Consider the following 26141-nt stretch of genomic DNA (forward strand, 5'->3'; position numbering starts at 1 on the left):
TAAAAAAAAAGACAAAGTATAAGCAAAAAACAAAGAAATCAGTAAAGCAAACTCCCAATTCTCCTGAAAGTAAAATAGTCTCATGGTGACGGATGACTGGAAGAAGTCGAGGCAGGGAAAGAATGACACAAAGGCGGGAAGTGCCTGGCCACAAGGGCGCCTTGCAGAATCCACCACAGTGTTCTCCATTTTCCAAGGCCAAGCAAGTAGCAAGTCCCAAGTTAAAAACTTTCTATTAAGAGCAAAACAAAACCAAAACCCATTCCAGAAAAGGGGTCAAGGGAAGCACAACACTGGAGAAAGTCAGGCCGCTGACCTCCGGCGGATCACGAAGAGCCCACGCTGAAGCTGGCCCAAGTAAATCCTCATCTTGGTGCTGTCGCTTGTCTTCCTCACCCAGATCTGCAGGGGAGATGGAAAAGGAACAGGATGAGAGGCTAATCCTGAGGGGCAAATGTTCCAGAGCATCGGGATGTTTGCATGAATTAGGTGTAGCCAGACAGCTGGCAACCTCTTCCTGTCAACCTGTGAGGCATTCACAGGCCTTGACCTCTGGCCTCCTAAAGGCATGCCTCCACCACAGAGAGCAGGCATCACCCTTGAACTCATTTCTCTTACACCTTTGAGTAAGAAAATGGAAAGCACGGTGTTCTTGAGTTCCATTCTTGCCTTCATCTTAAAGACTCTTTTTTTTTTTTTTTTTTAGACTGCACTGTGTAGCAGGTGGGCTCTTAGTTCCCCGACCAGGGATCGAACCCGTGTCCCCTGCACTGGGAGTGTGGAGTCTTAACCACTGGACCACCAGGGAAGTCCCCTTAAGGACTCTTTTTGATATGGTATGATTATAGTATTATCAACATTCAAGACACATATATTCATAAACTTACAATCAAATTAGAAAATATTTTCCTTGCCCCTAGGGACTTCCATAGTATAGCCTTTCAATTCTCTGGCTTCCTGGCAATTAAGGCTAATGGTCCTAACAGCAAAAGATAGAAAAATTAACAACAAAAGAAATGCCCACGGGTGAGCAAAGGCCCAATGAGGATGCTGAGAAGGCCAAATTAGCTTAAGACAGTCCTTCCCTCCCGACCACATCATTCTCCCACAGATGGGATCAGACGTCTGGCACTGTACAGGGCAGATGTATTCTTCCCTAGAACTGAAAACGAGCTCTTCCAGCATAGGGCCTGCCAGAGCTGCCAAGTGCACCCGGTATGTGGCATCCCTGTAGCCAGGGAGGGCAAGGAGAGCTGCCACCTCGGTCACCTGACCCACTTGCGGGGGAGATTACTGGGGGCCAGACACTGTGCTGACCAAACTGACCAAGCTCCTTCATCCTCAGAACAATCCTATGGAGTAAGTACTGTTATCACCCCCATTTTACAGAAGAGCAACGCTGAGTCCACTTGTCCAATGGGAATCCTGGCGCCTGACATCAAAGTCCCTTGCTCTTCTTACCTGGTTCCCTGCTTTCTCACCCCTTCTCTCATCCATGTTATTAACACATGATCAGATGGAGACAAAAGCATAAGCTTTTTAAAGATCTGCATCTCACCTATATATGCAAGTACAAGTTTACAAATATAGCTCCTCCTTTGCCCATTCAGTTGTCAGGTTTAAAAAAGCTTATTCAGGGCTTCCCTGGTGGCACAGTGGTTAAGAATCTGCCTGCCAATACAGGGGACAGCTTCGATCCCTTGTCCGGGAAGATCCCACATGCCTCGGAGCAACGAAGCCCTTGCACCACAACTACTGAAGCCTGCGCACCTAGAGCCCACGCTCCGCAACGAGAAGCCATTGCAATGCGAAGCCTGTGCACCACAACGAAGAGTAGCCCCGCTCACCGCAACTAGAGAAAGCCCGCACGCAGCAACAAAGACCCAACACAGCCAAAAATAAATAAATAAATTTATTTTTTAAAAAAAAGCTTATTCAGAAAAAGAGAAAGCTATTCTCAGTTTCATATTTCCTTACTGTGATTATTTAACAACAAAGAGACTTTAAAGTCAAATACACTTGTTTAAAAATAAAGACCTCGGGGGCTTCCCTGGTGGCGCAGTGGTTGAGAGTCCGCCTGCCGATGCAGGGGACGCGGGTTCGTGCCCCGGTCTGGGAGGATCCCACATACCGCAGAGCGGCTGGGCCCGTGAGCCATGGCCGCTGAGCCTGTGCTCCGGAGCCTGTGCTCCGCAAGGGGAGAGGCCACAACAGTGAGAGGCCCGCCTACCGCAAAAGAAAAAAAAAAAAATAAAATAAAAAATAAAGACCTCGGGCTTCCCTGGTGGCGCAGTGGTTGAGAGGCCGCCTGCCGATGCAGGGGACACGGGTTCGTGCCCCGGTCCGGGAAGATCCCACATGCCGCGGAGCGGCTGGGCCCGTGAGCCATGGCCGTTGAGCCTGCGCGTCCAGAGCCTGTGCTCCGCAACAGGAGAGGCCACAACAGTGCGAGGCCCACATACCGCAAAAAAAAAAAAAAATAAAAAAATAAAAAAAATAAATAAATAAAGACCTCACCTGAGGCTGAGCCTCTGAAGGACCTTGCAGAAAATTTTAAACTGAAAACTGACCCCAAGGAGGGCTGAAGAGCCAGTCACCGACATGCTCAGACCCACGCACCAAATATGCTCAGAGTCAAGTTATGCAGAAGCCAAGTAGCTTCAGTGTTACTTAGGATTTCACCTGAAAAAATGAGCTGGAATACTTCCAAGAAGTGAGAAATGTTTTCCCTGTTGCAAGCCTCCGACACACTGAGGCTTCTCCCCTCCAGGAGACATGTCTCAGTGTCACCGTTCCCTTGTCAGACTTCGCTAACACTCTATTATGTCAAAGGGTGACAATCTTCAACAGAGAGAGAGAAAAAAATCTAACTTGCATTTCTGTTTCCCTGAAAAGTCCTGAGGTGTCACAGAGAATAATGCATGGGTTCTGAAATTAGGTTCAGGGACGAGGAGGCCACACGCCCTCTGTGCAGCAACCCACACAGCCAGGCACACGTGCTCCGCTGTGAAACTGCAAAGCCCCCTGCCAGGGCAGCGGCTCTCTGAGATGCCCTGTTCCGACCTGGCTTAGGGTGACACACAGATCACGAGCCCAGAGGAAAATGACATTCATATATCTGGAAGGCTCTCCCTAACTTCTAAGTGAACAATCACTTTGCCAACTAGTCACATTTTAGGGCATTTTCAATTCAGGAAGCTGGGAGAATAGAATAGGCTTAAGTTATTTCATAATCCACCTTCATTAGACTTACTATGCACTGGCACGAATAAGTTACAGAGGTAGACACATAAAAATCAATTTCTTTGCAGATATTTGTGGACTGATAAAAGATCAAGCCAAACAAGCTATTAACATTTCAAACTGTTTTTTGACTACTAACAATACCAGTTACACACTGCTGACACCCTCCTAAAGAAGGGTCAGCTGGAGAGCTCACAGGCTAGTCACATCATCCTTCAGCATGACCCTCAGAGCTGACTTTCAACCAGCTCCCATCCTATAAGAGAGACTGGAGGAGACCAGTCCCTAAGGGTATGAGCCTGGTAGCTCACTGTTCAGAAGCACAACAGGACACGTCGGATTAGAGAGACAGCAGGTGAAGAGTAGTGTGTGGGTCAGATCAGGCCAGCACCCATTTACTGAACACTTACTGTGTGCCAGACCCTGTGCCAGGTGCCTTGTTAGATCCTCAGAGCATGAAACAAATTTGAGTGCACATGAAAGCTCGAGAGAAATAACAGCAAAGACAGAGTATGCTCCAACGGCAAGTCCCATCCTCAGTAGATGGCTGCCTCAATAAGCAGCAGGATTTGAACGTGCAGACATCACACCAACTTGCCTTGTGTCCTTTCCTGCAGTCTATCACAGTCGTGCCCAACTCAATTACTCTGCAGGGAGTTCACAAAACCACAAGGCTTACACAAACCCGCATAAACCGCAGTCATACAAAGTAAGGGATTTTTAAGGGTGATTTTGCCTATGTGCAATTTCAGCCTCAAAGTGCTGACTTTAGAATCTAAACCACATACAACACTGTGATTCCACCGTACTTTCTTGGTGGCACTCACATTGCAGGTTTGTTCCATTTTGCTTTCCTAAAGGGTGACAGAGGTTCAGTCTTACCTCATTGGCTCCGACAGAGCTGATCACACAACTCAATTTCTGGTTGTCCTTTGACTCCAGATAGATGGCCTGGCTCTTGTGGTACCTGCGGGAAAAAAGACACACATTTATTTTTTTAACCACTTTATTGAGGTATGACTGACATGTGAGAAGTAGTACGTATTTAATGTATACAACTCAATGAGTTTCGGGATAAGTACACACCTGTGAAACCATCACCACCATCAAGGCCATAAACATAATCCACCTCCTCCCAAAGTTTTCTCCCACCCTCTATTATAACTATTGTTTTGTGGCTTTCTTTCCTTTTGTGGTAAGAATATTTACCATAAGGTTTACCCTCTTAACAAATTTTAAGTATACAGTATTGTTAAGGGCCCAAATTTAGAAAAGGAATAAAGAAAGGACGCAAAGGAGGGAAGAAAAAAAAAAACACAACAAAAAATATAATTAAAGGAATCTTAATTTATAGTTGAGGAACAGCCTGGATTTCAGGTTTAATTTACAGGCTTCCATCCTTGGATTAGATCAGATGACCTCCTAATCTCCTTCTAAGTCTAAAAATTACATTCTTGGTTCCACTGCAGAGTGGAAAAGAGGGCCAAGGAAAGGGCTAGAAAACTAACTCTGTATTTTAGTTTTTTATTTGAACTATATGACCCAGTTCAAAAAGTAAATTATAATTTTTTAAGTAAAACCTCTGTCCCCACTTTCTGCCTCCACCCCAAAACACTGAGGAGGGTTGGGTGGACAAAATGAACAGGTGGGCTTGAACAGACTGTCCCGTTATATATTTTCTATTTGCCCAAGTAAGTCATCAACAAGAAGGCAAGCCAAATTCAGTCCTTACTTTGATCACTCATTCAGCAAATACTCATTAGCCACTTGTTGTGTACCACTGACCACCCTGGAGGGTGGAGTGGACAGTGAACAAGGCCACAAGGTCCCTGCCGTCAGGAGCTTCAAATACAGTGGCAGTGACAAATATGAAATAATCACACCTGGCAAGTACTAACTAGGTGAAGTTCTGACTGTTAGACTTGCACCAAAGGGTATCTAATTTGGCCTGGTCAGTCGGGAGGGCAGCTCTGAATGGAGTAGGTAAGACAGACTCCCCCCTTTCAGTCCCTGCATCTATTCTGTAGTGTAGGACCACCCTCACCTTCTTCTACCAGTTCAGGGGCAAGGCAGAGGATGAAAAATGAGGAAGCCAGGGCCAAAGCCCAAATGAGTCAGTAATAGCTGCCACAGGAGGAAGAAGCAGCTACTGGGTGACAGGAGTTGGAAACATCAGCTGAGCTGCAGCTGGCAGCCCTGGCCTAGGCCAGCCCAGTTCAGTCAAGATAACCTTTGGTTCATTCTGGCTGCAGAGAGTTGGCTTAACAGACCCACTAACTCATATAACTTCCACCAAAACACATCTCCCAGCAAAGCACTGCATCTAACCATTATTTCTGTGGGGGAAGAAGACAGACTCTGTTTTGCTGGTACAGTGAAATAATCCACTGCTAAGATATCACAGTAAAGGAGGTACTTCACTCCCACAATGGGCTTTTTCCAATCAAGGTTCTAAACATTCTTTAACCTGCTACTTAGAGGAGTGGAAAACTCAAGTTTCCAAGTCAATTTACTTCCTGAGAACACCATTAAAAGAAATCAAATCATAAATTCAATTAGAACAGCGAGACTGGTTTAGACCCAGCTTGAAAGCTGCTTTTGGCCAGGGATTAGGTGGTAAACTGGGTCAGGGGACCTCCATTATGCTAAATATGTAATATTACAAGGTCTGAATTAACAAAGTGCATGAGGAAAGGTTCAATTAGTTCACAGAAAACTCAAACTTGAGTTTCCCTCCCACATCTAAGCCAACCATCCTATGTAAATGGTAATGTCTTGAGTAATGGTTAGAATAAAAACAGAAGGGGAGAACATTCACAGTTATTCTATGGGGGTTGTGAGTTATTAAAGAGATAAAAACACAAAACATGCAACTAGCCTCAAGTCATCCTGATACTACTTTCTAAATAAAGAAAGGTCATGGGTGTGGTGTAGGAGTATATTACTAGTGTGGAAATGTGGTCAATATACTGCTCAGTCAAGAAAAAAACTACGTCCATTATGTCCCTGTGTGCGTAATACAACATAATGCGTGTTACATGTGTATCATATACACACATACATAAAAATTGGTAAATTTATATTAAAATGTCTATTAAGTGTATATTAAAATTTCATAAAAATATAAAGTTTTATAAAAATATAAAAGAATGATATTCTTTTTATTGCATAGCTTTCTTCTTTCCAGAATAAACAGATATTACTTGTAATCAAAGAGTAAATAGTACTTTCTTATAAGTTATGGTACTGAAAAACACCGAAGTAACCAAAGGGCAGGAAGAAAACTTAATGTCACAAATTAATGTCTTAGTGTCTGTTAAAGACAACTCTGGGAGACAAGTGAGACAACTCTCCTGAGACGTGCTGCATTTTCCTTCAGATGTGCTCAGCACCCAAACCCCAACCCATCCAACTGACTTTAAAGTAAACATCAGGAGTAAACCATGCAATGTGGTCTACTACCCCTGAAAAGCGGTCTGGGACCTGCACATCTGGCCACCTCCCAAATCCGCCTGCTCTGGGACCACCGGATGGTGGTGGCCTGAATGCCCAGCAGTGCTCCATGTGCTCCCTGGGCTCCACAGGAGAGCTCACCAGCGTGTTTCCCAAACCAGCTGATTCCCAGGTCCTCGTGAAACAGAGGCCCTGGGACCTCCAGCGGTTATCAGGCACCACACAATGGTCTTGGGGAACCATTATCCCTGGATATCAAATCTAGTAAATTACCCAAATTCCCTGGGGAAAAAAAAAAAAGTCCTCAGAAATTAAAGTGCTCATGCTGGGGCGGCGGTTTCAAGATGAAACCAAAAAGTATATGACAACCATAACATACAAACTTACTTGCTGATTTCTAAATACTAATTAAAAGGAGGGGGGGATTCAGAATATGTTTAGACACAAAAAATTGTTAAAAAAACAAAAATAAAGTTAAATTAGTAAAAATGTACATTATCACTTTTTTTTTTTTTGCCAATTAACCTGTTTTACAAGCTACAACTCATCTCTGCTGAAAAAATACTTTAAATAGCCTCAGAGAACAAGCCCCAAATGTCAAATTGACTTTATTACTAATGGAAATCCTCACCTGGGAATCCCTACAGTTAAGTTCTTAAAGCTCTGCCTCTACTGTTAAACCTGACAAACTAGAACCACCGCTACTATTATGGAAAAAAGCAATTTCTTTAGAAGGTGGGTCAAAAAGTGGGGCAGGAAAGGGGTAGAATTAATTTAATTTTGTATCCTACTGGGAATACTGATATTAACGCGTCATTTCCCCAAAAAACCCCATGAATACCATGTTACAACTACAGGACTTTAAGGAATCCTGATTCTAGCTGTAAAGAGTCACTGTTTTGAGTTAATAATCTCTCGTGTCAGGCGAAGGCTGGAGGGTTAAATCCACCCATACAAGTGGGTGACTTCACTGAATTCACTTCAGCAGTGCTGGATTTAAAGTGAGGGAAGAAAAAACAGTCCACTGGCACCATCAGTGAGTTACTTTAAAATCTCAGCTACTTTCGCAGTACTTTCTAAGAAGGGTCATTAGTTCAAATCAAAATGTGAGGAAAACTTACAGGATATAAAATGTCTTAAAAGCAGTATAAGACCCAGGACAAGGGAAGATGCTTATCTTTCAAAATGAAATGTAGCTTGATAAGCGTTCAGGCCAAGATGGGAAGCCCAAACCACGCCCATTTTGCTGAAGTCATTTAAAACTGAATGAAACATGTTTTGCCAGAAATACTGTTTCACCAAAGTACTCCACATCACTGGAAAGAGCAGAAAGTGATTCAGCCGACCTCTCAGCCACAGGCCACAACTGCTGGAAAAGAAGGAAGAATGAAAGCCTCCAAACTGACAAGGACACAAAAGCCAAACATCAGGAGCCTGGTGAGACGTGAGACGCCTGTCCTGTAGAGGACTCCTGGCAAACACCTTCCAGATGCGGGGGGGGGGGGGGAAGGGAGGGACCTGCCTTTCAGCAGATGAGTCATGAACCTGACCTCCAAAGCCAAAGAAGGGAAACACACAGAATACAGAAAACAACAGTCTCAATATTTAACAAGAGAGTAAGCAACTTTAAAGTCACTAAAATAGTAAAATGCTCCGAGACACTGGACAGATTTCTGCCGCCACTGGGAGAAAGACAGTGATTGTGACATTCCTTCAAAATGCTTAGGTGATCTACCACATCCCACTTGACCACTGTCTACATTAGGAAACACCAGTCCCCGTGGGTCCTTTCTTTAGAAAAACAAGAATTTTATTTTACTGCATTTTCATCCTCAAGACATGTCTCACAAAGGCTAAGGATTAAGCCTTAGAAGGAGGAAGATCAGAAGCAATACAATGACAAAATGAACATCATTTGAAATATCGCGTGGCTTTAAGACTCACAGCTCCGTAAAAATGTTAGTGATAAATCTTATCATTTTTGAAGATGGTTCTTATGTGTGGGCTTGATCTTTAAAGGTTACTTGGTTTTCATTATTAGAAACATTTTTCATTTTATTTTGCCCCTCAGGGTGCTGAGCTGTCAGGGCCTGCCACCTAGTGGTGCTGTGTTCTGATAAGCTATGTTAGGACACAACATAACTGGCCTCTTAGAACAACAGTCATCAAATGAGAGGGGCAGCGGTCACTAAGATCAGGGTTACAGGGGGCAGTCAAGACGGCATACTAAGAGGATGCCGAATTCGCATCTCCTCACAACTAGGGCACCGACCAGGCACCAGTGGGGGACTATGGACACCTAAGGGGACGGGAGGAACCCCCAGCAACCAGGTAGGACGTGGGGCATGGGGGGAGTGAAGGGGGAGAAGTGGAGGCAGGACAGGATTGGTGCCCCTGAGAGGCAGTTGGGGGAGGGGAAGGGGTCCCTCGCCCCAAGGGGGAAATTGGGGGAACACTGGGAGGGCAGAGGATTAAAAAGGAGTGTGACCAGGTTCCGCCTGCCCACTTGGGCCCCCAGGAACCTGCTGAGATCCCGGGCCTGATCCTCTGCCCAGAGGCGCCCTCCAGCCACGCGGGTCCTAAGGGAGTGGGAGGGAGGGAAGGGGGAGCAAAAGTAAAGGCCAGACCTCTGGGACCAGCACCCCTGAGGGGCGGCTGGGGGAGGGGAGGAGCTCCTACACCCAGCGGGACCCACCCATGGTTAGGGGTCCAGCGATGAGGGAGACCCTGGGGAAGATGGTGGGGGAGGGGCGCGAAGGAACGGAGTGGAACGGGGCCAGCGCTTTCCCTGTCCGCTTAGGCACCAGGGAGCCCAGCTGGGTCCTAATCCCTTGACCTCAGGGCCTCCCTCTTGCCTCACAGAGCCCAAGCCCCGCCCCACACCCCTACCCAGAGCCCCACTCCTACAATGGGGGAACCCCTCCAACGCCCTGGGCCTAAACCCCACCCACACAGCCTCCCGCAGGGCCCTACCTCCAAACTCCGAACTCCACTCTCCAGAGGCCCTCCCTTCCACGTGCAGCCTCTCCCCTTGCGCAGGTCCTAAGCAGAGGCCCTGCCCCACGCTTGACCTTTGCCCCGCCTAGGCCCCACCCCATGCCCAAAGTCACCCGCCCCCTAGGTCCCGCCCCACCCTAAAGCCCACCCCTGCCCAAGTTCCAACCCTGCCTAAACTCCACCCACCTAGGCAAGACTTTTTTTTTTTCTTCTGTTTTCCTCTTTTAGATTGAGGTGCTCTTTTACCCTGTTGTCAACTGTTGCTGATTCTTTTATATTTTTATTTTTCTTAATACAGTTTCTATTTTTCTAATTTTATTTTATTCTTTATACTTTGTTATTGTTCTCTTCTATTGGCTTGTCCCCCCCCCCACCTTTTGGTTTCTTTTTCCTGCTGTGGTTTTATTTTACCTTGTTGCAGTTGCTTCAATTATAGTTTTATTTTTCCTACTATATTTTTTATCTAATCTTATTGTTTTTTATTCTTTTTTTCTTTTTTTTTTTTTTGCAGTACGCGGCCCTCTCACTGTCGTGGCCTCTCCCGTTGTGGAGCACAGGCTCCGAACGCGCAGGCTCAGCGGTCATGGCTCACGGGCCCAGCCGCTCCGCGGCATGTGGGATCTTCCCAGACCGGGGCACGAACCCGTGTCCCCTGCATCGGCAGGCGGACTCTCAACCACTGCGCCACCAGGGAAGCCCTGTTTTTTATTCTTTGATATTGTACTGCTCCCTTTTTTCTTTCTTTTTTTTTTTTTTAACCACGCCACAAAGCTTGTGACATCTTGGTTCCCAGGCTGGAGGTCAGGCCCAGGCTCCTGTGGTGGGGGCTTCGAGTCCAAACCGTTGGACTAACAGACAACCTCAGACCCCCAGGAATATTAATCAGAGTGAGGCCTCCTGGAGATGCTCATCTCAGTGCCAAAAGCTGGCTCTATCCAACTGCCTGCAAACTCCAGGGCTGGACGTCTCAGGCCAAACAACCAGTAAGATAGGAATACAGCACCATCCATCAAAAAGAGGAAAAGAAAAAAATAGAAACGACAGAAAAATATGTTACAGATGAAGGATCAAGGTAAAAACCTACAAGACTAAATAAATGAAGACGAAATAGGCAACCTACCTGAAAAAGAATTCAGAGTAATGATAGTAAAGAGGATCCAAAATCTTGGAAACAGAATGGAGAAAATACAAGAAACATTTAACAAGGATCTAGAAGAACTAAACAGCAAACAAACAGTGATGAACAACGCATTTACTGAAATTAAAAATACTCTAGAAGGACTCAATAGCAGAATAACTGAGGCAGAAGAACGGATAAGTGAGCTGGAAGATAAAATGGTGGAAATAACTGCCAGAGAGCAGAATAAAGAAAAAAGAATTGAGGAGTCTCAGAGACCTCTGGGACAACATTACACGCACCAACAATCGAATTATAGGAGTCCCAGAAGAAGAAGAGAAAAAGAAAGGGACTGAGAAAATAATAGAAGAGATTATAGTTGAAAACTTCCCTAACATGGGAACGGAAATAGTAAATCAAGTCCAGGAAGCACAGAGACTACCATACAGGATAAAACCGAAGAGAAAGATGCCAAGACACATATTAATGAAACTATGAAAAGTTAAATACAAGTAAAAAAATATTAAAAGCAGCAAGGCCAGGGCTTCCCTGGTGGCGCAGTGGTTGAGAGTCTGCCTGGCGATGCAGGGGACATGGGTTCGTGCCCCAGTCCGGACGGTCCCACATGCCGCGGAGCGGCTGGGCCCATGAGCCATGGCCGCTTAGCCTGTGCGTCCAGAGCCTGTGCTCCGCAACGGGAGAGGTCACAACAGTGAGAGGCCCACGTACCACCAAAAAAAAAAAAAAAAAGCAGCCAGGGAAAAGCAACAAATAACATACAAGGGAATCCTCATAAGGTTAACAGCTGATCTTTCAGCAGAAACTCTGCAAGCCAGAAGGGGGTGGCAGGACATATTTAAAGTGATGAAGGAGAAAAACCTACAACCAAGATTACTCTACCCAGCAAGGATCTCATTCAGATTTGATGGAGAAATTAAAACCTTTATAGACAAGCAAAAGCTAAGAGAATTCAGCACCACCAAACCAGCTTTACAACAAAGGCTAAAGTTTCTAGGCAGGAAACACAAGAGAAGGAAAAGACCTACAATAACAACCCCAAAACAATTAAGAAAATGGGAATAGGAACATACATATCGATAATTACCTTAAATGTAAATGGATTAAATACTCCAACCAAAAGACACAGGCTCGCTGAATGGATACAGAAATAAGACCCCCTAAATATACTGTCTACAAGAGACCCACTTCAGACCTAGGGACACATACAGACTGAAAGTAAGGGGATGGAAAAAGATATTCCATGCAAATGGAAACCAAAAGAAAGCTGGAGTAGCAATTCTCATATCACACAAAATAGACTTTAAAATAAAGACTATTACAAGAGACAAAGAAGGACAATACATAATGATCAAGGGATCGATCCAAGAAGATATAACAATTGTAAATATTTATGTACCCAACATAGGAGCACCTCAATACATAAAGGGAAATACTAACAGCCATAAAAGGGGAAATCGACAGTAACACAAAAACAGTAGGGGACTTTAACACCCCACTTTCACAAATAGACAGATCATCCAAGATGAAAATAAATAAGGAAATACAAGCTTTAACTGATACATTAAACAAGATGGATTGAACTGATATTTATAGGACATTCCATCCAAAAAGAAACAGAATACACTTTCTTCTTCAGTGCTCATGGAACATTCTCCAGGATAGGCCATATCTTGGGTCACAAATCAAGCCTTGGTAAATTTAAGAAAATTGAAATCGTGTCAAGTATCTTTTCTGACCACAATGCTATGAGACTAGATATCAATTACAGGAAAAAGCTTTAAAAAATACAAACACATGCAGGCTAAACAATATGCTACTAAATAACCAAGAAATCACTGAGGAAATAAAAAATTACCTAGAAACAAACGACAATGAAAACGCAACAACCCAAAACCTATGGGATGCAGCAAAAGCAGTTTTAAGAGGTAAGTTTATAGCAATACAATCCTACGTCAAGAAACATGCAAAATCTCAAATAAACAACCTAACTTTACACTTATAGCAATTAGAGAAAGAAGAACAAAAAAACCCAAAGTTAGCAGAAGGAAAGAAATCATAAAGATCAGATCAGAAATAAATGAAAAAGAAATGAAGGAAACAATAGCAAAGATCAATAAAACTAAAAGCTGGTTCTTTGAGAAGATCAACAAAATTGATAAACCATTAGCCAGACTCATCAAGAAAAACAAGAAGACTCAAATCAACAGAATTAGAAATGAAAAAGGAAAAGGAAAAAATGACACTGCAGAAATACAAAGGATCATGAGATTACTACAAGCAACTCCATGCCAATAAAATGGACAACCTGCTAGAAAAAATTCTTAGAAAAGCATAAGCTTCCGAGACTGAACCAGGAAGAAACAGAAAATATGAACAGATCAATCACAAGCTCTGAAATTGAAACTATGATTAAAAATCTTCCAACAAACAAAAGCTCAGGACCAGATAGCTTCACAGGAGAATTCTATCAAACATTTAGAGAAGAGCTAAAACCTATCATTCTCAAACTCTTCCAAAATACAGCAGAGGGAGGAACACTCCCAAACTCATTCTATGAGGCCATCATCACCCTGAAACCAAAACAAGACAAAGATGTCACAAAGAAAGAAAGCTACAGGCCAATATCACTGACGAACATCAATGCAAAAATCCTCAACGAGGGCTTCCCCAGTGGCACAGTGGTTGAGAGTCCACCTGCCGATGCAGGGGACACGGGTTCGTGCCCCAGTCTGGGAGGATCCCACATGCCGCAGAGCGGCTAGGCCCGTGAGCCTGGCCGCTGAGCCTGCGCGTCCGGAGCCTGTGCCCCCCAACAGGAGAGGCCACAACAGTGAGAGGCCCACGTACCGCCAAAAAAAAAAAAAAAAATCCTCAACAAAATACTAGCAAACAGAATCCAACAGTACATTAAAAGGATCATATACCATGATCAAGTGGGGTTTATCCCAGGAATGCAAGGATTCTTCAATATACGTAAATCAATCAATGTGATACACCATATTAACAAACTGAAGGATAAAAACCACATGATCATCTCAATAGATGTTGAAAAACCTGTTGACAAAATTCAACACCCATTTATGATAAAAACTCTCCAGAAAGTAGGCAAAGAGGGAACCTACCTCAACATAAGAAAGCCCATATATGACAAACCCACAGCCAACATCATTCTCAATGGTAAAGAACTGAAACCATTTCCTCTAAGATCAGGAACAAGACAAGGTTGTCCACTTTCACCACTATCATTCAACATAGTTTTGGAAGTTTTAGCCACAGCAATCAGAGAAGAAAAAGAAATAAAAGGGATCCAAATTGGAAAAGTAGAAGTAGAACTGTCACTGTTTGCAGATGACATGATACTACACATAAAGAATCCTAAAGATGCACAGAAATTTCTTGCATTCCTAAACACTAATGATGAAAAATCTGAAAGAGAAATTAAGGAAACACTCCCATTTACCACTGCAACAAAAAGAATAAAATACCTAGGAATAAACCCACCTAAGTAGACAAAAGACCTGTATGCGGAAAACTATAAGACACTGATAAAAGAAATTAAAGATGATACAAACAGCTGGAGAGATATACCATGTTCTTTGATTGGAAGAATCAACATTGTGAAAATGACTCTACTACCCAAAGCAATCTATAGATTCAATGCAATCCCTATCAAACTACCAATGGCATTTTTCACAGAACTAGAACAAAAAATTTCACCATTTGTATGGAAACACAAAAGACCCCAAATAGCCAAAGCAATCTTGAGAAAGAAGAACGGAGCTGGAGGAACCAGGCTCCCTGACTTCAGACTATACTACAAAGCTACAGTCATCCAGACAGTATGGTGCTGGCACAAAAACAGAAATATAGATCAATGGAACAGGATAGAAAGCCCAGAGATAAAACCCACGCACATATGATCACCTTATCTCTGATAAAAGAGGCAAGAGTATACAGTGGAGGAAAGACAGCCTCTTCAATAAGTGGTGCTGGGAAAACTGGACAGCTACAGGTAAAAGAATGAAATTAGAACACTTCCTAACACCATACACAAAAATAAACTCAAAATGGGTTAAAGACCTAAATGTAAGGCCAGACACTATCAAACTCCTAGAGGAAAACATAGGCAGAACACTCTACGAAATAAATCACAGCAAAATCCTTTTTAATCCACCTCCTAGAGAAATGGAAATAAAAACAAAAATAAACAAATGGGACCTAATAAAACTCAAAGCTTTTGCACAGCAAAGGAAACCATAAACAAGACGAAAAGACAACCCTCAGAATGGGAAAAATATTTACAAACAAAGCAACTGACAAAGGATTAATCTCCAAAATATACAGGCAGCTCATGCAGCTCAATATCAAAAAAACAACCCAATCCAAAAATGGGCAGAAGACCTAAATAGACATTTCTCCAAAGAAAATATATAGATTGCCAACAAACACATGAAAGGATGCTCAACATCACTAACCATTAGAGAAATGCAAATCCAAACTACAATGAGGTATCACCTCACACCAGTCAGAATGACCATCATCAAAAAATCTACAAACAATAAATGCTGGAGAGGGTGTAGAGAAAAGGGAACCCTCTTGCACTGCTGGTGGGAATGTAAATTGATACAGCCACTATGGAGCACAGTATGGAGGTTCCTTAAAAAACTAAAAGTAGAACTACCATATGACCCAGCAATCCCACTACTGGGCACATACCCTGAGAAAACCATAATTCAAAAAGAGTCATGGACCACAATGTTCATTGCAGCTCTATTTACAATAGCCAGGACATGGAAGCAACCTAAGTGTCCATCAACAGATGAATGGATAAAGAAGATGTGGCACATATATACAATGGAATATTAGTCAGCCATAAAAAGAAACGAAACTGAGTTATTTGTAGTGAGGTGGATGGACCTAGAGTTGGTCATACAGAGTGAAGTAAATCAGAAAGAGAAAAACAAATACCATATGCTAACACATATATATGGAATCTAAAAAAAAAAAAGTTCGGATGAACCTAGGGACAGGACAGGAATAAAGGCACAGACATAGAAAATGGACTTGAGGACATGGGGAGGGGGAAGGGTAAGCTGGGATGAAGTGAGAAAGTAGCACTGACATATATACACTACCAAATGTAAAATAGCTAGCTAGTGGGAAGCAGATGCATAGCACAGGGAGATCAGCTCGGTGCTTTGCAACCACCTAGAGGAGTAGAATAAGGAGGGTGGGAGGGAGACACAACAGGGAGGGGATATCGGGATATACGTATGCATATAGCTGATTCACTTTGTTATACAGCAGAAACTGACACAACACTGTAAAGCAATTATACTCCAATAAAAATGTTAAAGAAAAAAAAAAAAGATCAGGTTTACAGACAGAGCCAGCCTTCATCGTCCAATGTGTTATTAACTCACTGCAGCCTCAGAGGTGGAACTGATCTATTTCAGGCATCACGAGGTCTCTAAGCATTCTTCCCAACTTCAGAAGTACAATATTATAAGGTTATCAACTAACACAGTGTTGGGGTTTTTTACGAAAGCTCAAAACATTCAAAATAACCACAACTCTAATTTTGGAATTTTGGGTTAAATAAATATATTGAAACTCAAAAAAAATCATACAACCATTATAAATGACAATTACAGAGAGCATACAATAACCCAGAAAAACACATAAACAAGTGGAAAGGCAGTACGCAATTATGTGTCTGCCATGACTTAACCTGAGTGAGACTATGCCTGCATGTGGGCAATGAATAAAAGGAAGAAATTCGAATTTAAAGAAAAGGTGGCAAGGTCCGGGTGACTTAACACATAGGAGAATGCCTAGTCACAGAGCAAACAGTAAATATTTGTTGAAAGAGTAAATGCATGAGTATTTGTTTTTCACATTGTTTTGCCATTTTCTTCCCAATGAAAACGCTGGTGGTCTGAAGGTTTCAAACCGTCTTCAATCTAAACTAGTAACGTTTTAGGATACACCTCCCTCGATTATTTTTCCTGGAACACTCGTGCTGCAGGATGTTGCACGCAAAAGGGTACCTCAGTCAAATAACAACACCTAATAACATCTCAGAAATTCAGTGTACATTAGCATATCAGAGGACCCAGAGTGCTACAATGATGAAACCCGTTGGTCTTAGCTAACACGGCCATTCCCCCAAACTCATCTGACCACTAAATCCTTTCTTCCACAGAACTCCTATTAAGTTTAGCACACAGGGGTGCAGTTAAGAGAGGGCAGAGGGAGACATAAGCCCTGATCCCAGTCTACAGGGGCACCACAAGTTCTAGTATGGTGACAGCAGCATGGAGAGAGAAGGGGGGCCACTACCAGAAAAGCACATTATGGGGAAGCACTGCCTTCAGAGAGCTAAAAAGCCATATGGATCCAAGACTCCTGACAACTTCTAAATGCTCCTCCACCTTTAGTTAAGCAGCAGCCGTGCTCTGAAATAGCAACTATAGACAGCCCCAGCCCTCTTTCCAAATGGTTCTTTTGAGATTCTAACGAGTAATCTGTGTTTACCAAGAACATACCATCTTTTATCATAGTACAGTTTGCCATCTTCTATCCGAGCTTCAAACCTCTGGGCTGGAGACTCTGCAGGTGTGGCGGGCAAGTGTTCGGGAGAGGACGGGGATGCTGGAGGAACCAAAGAGATATTTCAATGACTAAGCGTGGCATGAGCATGCGAGTCCACCAGCTAACATGCTTTCATTGAAATGCTATTAAAAAGGGGGAAACAATCATGATCAAGTCCTTACAGTTGTAATAAATGGGAATTCAACAAAATTCTTGTACATCACGTCTAACTTAATCCTTAAAGCAACTCTGTGAGGAAGGCAAGGCAAAGAGTAACCTCACCACACAGAAGGGAAACTGAAACCTGAGGCTCGGACAGGCTAAGGGGTTTGCCCAAAGTGACTCAGAGCCAGGATTGTAGCAACACTGACCATCAGAAGCTCCAATGGCAAGAACTAGAAAAATCTCTTTAAATTTATAAAAATGGAATCATTTCTAGAAATATTTATTACAAAGCAGGGCAGGTTACCAGCCATGTATGGAGTCAAGCTAACACATTGCTGATAACTGCAGTGGGTTCAAATCATCTAAATTCACACACTCACAAAACCCCCTCCCCACCAGGCCTTCAGAAACTCAGGACTTCTCTGTGGACCATGGCAGCTCTCAGGAGGGAATTATCTAGAGCGAGAAGAAGCTTGTTTTCTTTCACAAGACTTGGCTGGTAGAGGGATGTGTAAGTAATTGCAGAGCTTAAAGCCAAAAAAAAAAAAAAAAAAAAAAAAGCCTTGTCAGTTCAGAATTCTATTTTGCAGCCCAGCAACGACCCTTAAGTGCTGCTCTGAACGGAAGCACCCTGAACACTGGGCGGGTCTCCTCTGTAAGCTGGGACTGGGAGCAGCCCGAGAAGCCGTTACCAGAAGCAGCTGCGAAAAGCCACTGGGTAAGCATGCCTCGCACTGAAACTCCACAAAGCAACTCACGCTGCAAAACCCTTCTGGTTTCATTTTCAGAAATGCATGTGCACTTAAATCTTATGCCTGATGCCTACACAGAAGGAGATGTCTCTCTTAAAATAAATCCTAAGGAAAAGACAAAGTAACTTTAACACAGCAAGATTAAAAAAAAATAAATCAGGGGAGGGTACAAGTGAGGTCCACTCCAGTTTTCATGATGACTGCTCTTAGGCAAATGATGAACGTTTTGTTTTTGAAAACTGCAACAACTCCCTGTCAGGTATTCGCATGCTTTTCCAACAATATGATAAAAAGATTGCACAAATGCCAGTAACATCGTGCACTTACCTGGTCTCTTGGGTGACTTCAGCTGTAAGAAGAAGAACAAAAAAATCTTAGAGAAAATCACTTCAGACACAACTTAAGGTGTCAAAGGTATAAAAGTGATTTAACAAGTAGCAATGAGAACAAAATAAAGCAGAAAACCCACATCAAGCCTAAGCTTTCAAATGAATCAAAAAAATCAAACTGTACCTTATTTAACGTTCTCAGATCCTCCATGATCTGTTCATCTGTTAACAAATAGTTTAGCTGGGGTGTTCAGAGTTAAAGGAATGTGTCTGAAAAGGATGGCTGCCAAGCAAATACAAATAAACAAAATGGTGCCAGCGTTTGAGAATCTACAAAGTGAGAGTATGTTCCACCATGTTTCTACAGTTTGCCTCTTGGAACTTTTTGATCCTCCTACTAAATGTCATGGAGCCAGGTATCTAAAAGAATTCACATCCCCCCCATCTTACAAACTTCTATGGTAAGAAGGTGAAATGAGACTCCATAGGTAACTACAACAACAGTGAGAGCCCAGGCCACAGTAAAGAACTTCATCCTCAATTTGTGAAGTGCTTTTGTTCCAAAGATCTGAGACTTCCACACAGGTACAGGATTAATCTTGCCTAACAGCTTCAATTCTCAGTTGATAAGATGAAGGGAACGTGAAGTTATGCCCCTTCCTTGTGGCAGACAAATAACAAAACCATTTTGTACAAATGGCTATTTATTATCTCCTCGAGAGGATGGAAACAACACTCCCCCATGTGTCCCCTTCCCATTCCCACGGTTATGATTAAAGGGGCTTCTTGATGTCCGACTGAGATCTTTTGCTTTAATTAAACAACAGTTTGCAATCCACTGTTTGGGGGATACAGCTGACTGAAGTACGAAAGGCAAGTATTACGGTCCTCACTTCACAGGTGGGAAAATCTAAGGCATGTGAATCTCCCAGTAAGTGTTAAAACCAGCACAGAGTCCCTTTCCAAATAACCGCTGTCTATAAATTCCTCCCACTCAAAGCAGTAACAACTGAGGACTCCAATCATAAAATGGCCATCCCCTACCTCCTGGATAAATACGTGTGCTTTCCAACCAAACATGACAATTTCTGAAGGACCACAGCCATGTGCATTCTATCAAATGGAAAAGCAAAGGATTCAACAGCCTAAAGGAAAAAAAGCGATTAAGGCTTGATGCAACGGATATCAGGAGCAGGTTTTCGCCTCTTGTCTGGGATGGGGACAGGATCATTTGGTCGCCTCCGCAACTTTCTGGTCATGATGGGTTTCACTTCCATAGAATCTGTGGCAAGAATGGAATGGGTGAATCTATCCAACTCCAACCTGAAGTCAGCAAGAATTCGCAGTGTAAGAACATCGGCCCCAGAGCCACCCAATCAGAACTGTTTTATCGGGGACGTCTGGTCCACACATGGCCCGAGTCAGACACCGTATCAGACTTCCGAGGGGTCTGTGCTCAGGAGACTCAGACCTGCTGACCTAAGAGCACACCCCTCTCTGAGACACAGCCCCGCCCTGCAGCCTCCCACTGCAGCCACGGCTGGCATCTCTCCGGCTCCCTGGAAACTAGAAATTTTCCTCTCCCTCCCTCAAATCAAGAGGCCACAGAGCAGTAGGCTCTTGGGATCCGAAGGAACCTTTGGGTCTAATTCCCGCTGTTCCCACAGAGAGTGGGTAAACCAGGGCCCACCGGCATAAAGGGCCCTTTGAGAGGCCTCTGGCCTCAGGCCCAACATTTTTACATGAGATGTACAAACCTGGGCTCTTTTCATTTTACTTTATAACCTTTTGTGACTACTTGACTATCCGGACTGACACCCTGAGGGCTCCTGAGAAAGGCCTCCTTTCCTCCTCCTTGACTCACCGCTCACCGCAGGCTCTCCCCCGCCCACCGCGCCACACAGATCTCTCCTCTCCTGCTCTGCCTCCTTGGAGTTCTTTTGCTGGCCTGCTCCTTAGACACTGGTGCTCTGCGGGGTCCAGTCAGTTCTCAGCCTGGACCCCAGTGAATTTCCCGTCACCAGTTCCAGCCCCACCCACCCCGCTGTGTGGCATCCCACACCCCACGACGTCACACACTCTTCTCCTGGTTCCACATGAACCCACTTCTTCCCCATGTCTCAGGCCCCAGGGCCACCTCCCCAATGACCCACCCTTCCCGGCCGGAGCCAACTGTCATCTGTGACTTGTCTTTCTTCACCCACACATCAGACCCACCAGATAATGGCACTTCTGCCTTTGAACGGCCTCTCAACTCCATCCCCTCATCACACCCTTGTCTCCCTCAAAGGGATCTTCCTAAGACACGAACCGGTTCATTTAGCACATCACTCTTCCTATGAAACGTTTCAATGGCTCACCACTGGCTACAGAATAAAGGCCGTGTCTCCCTTCTGGTCTCCCTCCCTTCTCCTTCCTTCACACAGAGCCCGGGAGCAAGCTTTCAGCTATTCTGTTACCCAAGGGCACCTTACTTTCTATGCCTTCAAGCCTGTGTGTGCTGCCCTCCGCCTACCCTCCTCTTTTCTGCCCAGAAACTCCTACACAACATCCTTGGAGAGCAGCTCAACACCGCCCCTGCTGTGATGGCTTCCGCGGAGTCACGCCACCTTCTCAGTAAGCAGAGCATCTGTACAAACCCCTACCACCAACCGCCAGCGTCTGGGACACTCCCCCAGTGGACGCATGGATTCCACCCCATCACCGAGCGATAGTTCTGGCACACGGGAGGGGCTGGCTGCACGGGGTTTCCCGCAGAACAACTAGATGAGGTCAAATCTGATGATGAGATGCAGTTAATTCATGACTACGCATCCTATGTGCAGAGCAGACAGGACAGCCTTAGGGAATTCAACATAGCCCGTCCACCACGGCAACTCCCGAGACCCGAGAGGCCTTGGTTTGTGCGAACAAAGTCCAAAGACATTTCTGCATGTTGCTCTTAAGAAGAGGAATGGGCAATACTGACTTTTCTCCCCTAGGAATGGAGGTAAAGTGACCAGAACCAGTGACCTAATGAACATTCATAAAGGTGTATTCAGAAGTGGGGACGGAAGGAAGGAGGACAAACGCGCACCCACCCCTGGGAAAGGGGGGTCTTCTCCCTAAAAGACACCTCGTACCCTAGGCTGAGATGCCACCCTTCTCCAGCTGCTCACTGGCCGGTTGGGTGGGTATCCCTGCGGCCACTGTGTGATGTAAGGCAGGCTGAGTAAATACTCTTATGTCTCAAGTTTCCTCATCCATAAACTGGAAATATCAATAACACTTCCCTCGCAGGGTGCTGTGAAGATTACATGAGATGATACATGTGAAGCCCTCAACACAGTGCCTGGCATAAAAAGAGTTCAATCAATGCTAGTTTTTATTATCATGTTCTTGGTCAGGAAAAAAAATCATACAAAGATCTTTTTGAAAAGTCAACGCACAAACAGCTCAAACAGAAGTTATATACTTGAAGGAAGGTGATGTCAACAGGGAGGCTTTGCAACATTCAGACTTAATTTGGAAGAACAAAGAACACCAGAGAAAAGGCACCAAAGACAACAGCCAAGCGTGCCCTACCCTCCGGGGGTGGGAGATGTATGATGGAAGCAAGTGAAGGTGGAGCTGAAAGGATCGGGAATAAGCCGGTCTGACCATGGCCAAAAAACTCAGAAAAAAATAACTCCATCACTCACAAAGCAGAAAGCATAATCGAATTCTCCATAGGAGACGGTGAAAATCAATCCACATTATTGGCCTAGTCACGGTAATAACCTGATCAGTTTACCCAAAAGACTACTTCAGCACAAGGAAGGTGCTCTGAAGAAACCGCTAAAATTAAGTAGCACGTCCCCATCACCAGCCAGGAGAGTGAGTGAGGAGGGAGCAGTGCTGGCCAGGGGTCCAGGTGAAGGATGTGATTCCAGGGGAAGAGCAACATGTAAGTATCACAGCCCGAACTAAGATTATCTACTTAACTCACTTTGCTCCAATCCCAGCCAGGTATGCATGGTCGGCTTCTACGGACAATTTTTTCATAGAAAGATGGGATGTGCTGACCACCTGGGTCTGAGTGAGCCTGGAAATCCTATTTCTCACCAGAAGAAACAGGCTGGCAGGCTGGGTTTATTTTTTATTTATTTATTTATTTTTAACATCTTTATTGGAGTATAATTGCTTTACAATGGTGTGTTAGTTTCTGCTGTATAACAACGTGAATCAGCTATACATATACATATATCCCCATATCTCCTCCCTCTTGCGTCTCCCTCCCACCCTCCCTACCCCACCCCTCTAGGTGGTCACAAAGCACCGAGCTGATCTCCCTGTGCTATGTAGCTGCTTCCCACTAGCTATCTGTTTTACATTTGGTAGTGTATATATGTCCATGCCACTCTCTCCCTTCGTCCCAGTTTACCCTTCCCCCTCCCAGTGTCCTCAAGTCCATTCTCTACGTGTGTCTTTATTCCTGTCCTGCCCCCTAGGTTCTTTAGAACCTTTTTTTTTTTTAGATTCCATATATATGTCTTAGCATTCGGTATTTGTTTTTCTGACTTACTTCATTCTATATGACAGACTCTAGGTCCATCCACCTCACTATAAATAACTCAATTTCATTTTTTTATGGCTGAGTAATATTCCATTGTATATATGTCAGGCTGGGTTTATTAACATCAGTCTCCTGGGAGTTTGGCCAGGAGTCCCAAGGGCTCAATCTAGGTGCACTGACAAAAACCAAACTTCTGGAACTGAAACTCAGACCTTGGAGTGTGGCCACCCTGGAGAAGGCACTCCAGCAGGAAATAGCTTCCTCTCGGACATCATGCACCAAGCACAAAGCATCTCCAACTGGCTTCAACCAAAAATCCTCCCTAATCCAGAGGCCTATTTGTAGGTTTGCTTCCTGTGAATAAGTGGGGATAAAATTTGCAGAATCTAACTGAACATCCAACAATTAAACCAGAGGCAGGGGGCTTCTCTGGTGGCGCAGTGGTTGAGAGTCCGCCTGCCGATGCAGGGGACATGGGTTCGTGCCCCGGTCTGGGAAGATCCCACGTGCCGCGGAGCGGCTGGGCCCGTGAGCCGTGGCTGCTGAGCCTGCGCTCCGCAACGGGAGAGGCCACAATAGTGAGAGGCCTGCGTACCGCAAAAAAAAAAAAAAAAAAAAAAAAAAAAAAAAAAAAAAATTAAACCAGAGGCAGGGGAGCATTCGTGACAGAAAACACCAAGCAAGCGATGAGACCGGGTGCACAATTCCCCTCCACACCACTGTGTATATGTGGCCTTGAATCGTGTAAATCCTACTGGTCTGCTCTCCAGACGGGCCTGCCGGCTAAGAAATGGGAGCGCGGGATGAGGCAGTGTTAAGCCACAGCCCTATGGAGACATAGTCCTGATAACGCTGATTACCTGCAATTAACACACAACTGTGGGGAACTGACTGGCTTTTGGCTCAGCACTTCTCAAGGCAGAGTCATTCACTCCAATAGCCCACCCGCCTACAGGGCACAGATGCAGTAAAAGCTTCACTTTAACTTCACTTTAACATACTTGCACCATGAAAACAAACTCACGCTTGTTTAGCTACTGAAAAAAAAAATTAGTTGCAGGGATTCAAAGGAACATCCTTTTAAGTAAGAATGTGACAGAAAAGCCTCGGCAGAGCCGACACTGCAGCAGATGGGCAATTACCCCCAAAGCAGGGGCAGCGAGCCATGGGGCTAGACTGAAGACCCGGACCAAACCCCAGGACACTCCACTCTAACCCCAGGACACTCCACTCTAATGGCAATATCACAAATCCAGGCTGCATGGTGACCACAAATAGGGGCCTGAAGTGGGGGGTGGGGGTGGATAAAAATCACGGTTAGGTCATCGGGGGCCAAACCAGGGTAGCAACGAAGGGACCAATTTCCATTAGGCCACAGCTGCCCGTAACACAGGGGTGCATTTCAAGAGTGAACTGATCAAGGCCCACCACTCTGCATCCTCAACCCCGTTCAATGGCCTGGATTCCACAACAGCATCATCAAGAAGGAACGTCTTGGAGACAAGCCCACCCCACCCCAAATCCAGGTCCCCTCTTCCATCCTCCCTCCCCTGACATTTGTGCAGGGCCTCTTCTTGACTCCCCTGCTCGCGGGCACCTGTTCCGGTGAATCTGCTCCTGTACCACTACAACCACATGTGCCTCTTGAAGTTTTACAATCAGTGAAAACCAGCTTGACACATCTTTACCTTCATTTATTTAGGATCCCCCTCTCTCGAAACTACCTCACACTGGGGAAAGCACAGAAACCGTGTCAGTCTTGTAACTAAGAGGACATGAGCTCCTCGAGGACAGAGACCTCCCTATCAACCTCATCCTGTGAAGCACTCGGACCACATGAGTCCACAGGATTTAGAGCGTGTATAATGCGGTGGTTAAGAGAACACGCTTGGGACCCAAGTCTGGCTTAAGCATCACCTCACTGGGGCGCTGGAGCAAATGGCTCCGTTCCTGAACGCCTGCCCCGCCAAGTCGTCACAGGAGTCTCAGGAGCTGAATGAGGTCACAGCTTCCCCGGCCCTTAGCGCGCACTCTGCGTGCCAGCCACTCGGGGCACCATCTCCTCTCACCTCTACACCAAACCTCCACAGCGGGATCTATCGTGTCCTTGCCAAATGACAAAACTCCACCACAGAACCAAGTTCACATCTGGGCTGGGATTCATCCACATCTGTCAGCCTTCAGTGACAGCTGTAGTGTTTTTATATTATACCTGGCTCGATGTAAACACTCAGCACTTCTATTTGATATCATTACTCATGCCTCCCGCTATGAATCCAGTAACATCTTTTTTTTTTTTAACTATTTATTTATTTATTTTTGGCTGTGTTGGGTCTTCGTTGCTGTGCGCGGGCTTTCTCTAGTTGCGGCGAGCGGGGGCTACTCTTCATTGCGGTGAGCAGGCTTCTCATTGTGGTGGCTTCTCTTGTTGCGGAGCACGGGCTCCAGGCACGCGGGCTTCAGTAGTTGTGGCTCGTGGGCTTTAGAGCGCAGGCTCAGTAGCACTCCCAAGGGGCACACAGGATTCGTTGCTCTGCGGCATGTGGGATCTTCCTGGACCAGGGCTCGAACCCATGTCCCCTGCACTGGCAGGCAGATTCTTAACCACTGCGCCACCAGGGAAGTCCCCTGAATCCAGTATCTTCTAAAGGAACCTCACAGGTTTTTACTGAGGTTGTGAATAACTTCCACAGGGGCCTGAAGGTTGAAAGATGCCCCTGGTGAGGCAAGAACTTAAAAAAGATGAAGTGGCAGTTAGTGGGCAGTTGGCAGAAAGGAGAAAAGGTGGCTGGCGTGAGGTAAGAGGACACATGAACTAAAAATGATCGAGTACCCCACGTTTTCCAGTTCATGAAGCTCTCATTGATTACTGGGTTTACTGAGAACCGTGGCCTCAACTGCAGAGAAAAGTTACCCTCAGGTAATTCTACCTATAA

General features: G+C 44.8%; 1 protein-coding gene across 1 annotated transcript in view; it reads right to left on the reverse strand.

The window, feature by feature from the left end:
* Positions 1-216: 216 nt before the first annotated feature.
* Positions 217-26141, reverse strand: part of SUDS3 (SDS3 homolog, SIN3A corepressor complex component) — a 38606-nt gene continuing 12681 nt past the window's right edge. The window contains exons 7-12 of the mRNA XM_079717523.1: positions 19858-19953; positions 18856-18917; positions 18670-18691; positions 17380-17485; positions 4126-4210; positions 217-402 (exon numbers count right to left, since the gene is read on the reverse strand). Of these exons, the coding sequence (XP_079573649.1) occupies positions 304-402; positions 4126-4210; positions 17380-17485; positions 18670-18691; positions 18856-18917; positions 19858-19953 (470 nt within the window). The 3' untranslated portion in view covers positions 217-303. The remainder of the gene's footprint in view (positions 403-4125; positions 4211-17379; positions 17486-18669; positions 18692-18855; positions 18918-19857; positions 19954-26141) is intronic.

Source organism: Hyperoodon ampullatus (assembly GCF_949752795.1).
Source record: "Hyperoodon ampullatus genome assembly, chromosome: 13".
NCBI lineage: Eukaryota > Metazoa > Chordata > Mammalia > Artiodactyla > Ziphiidae > Hyperoodon > Hyperoodon ampullatus.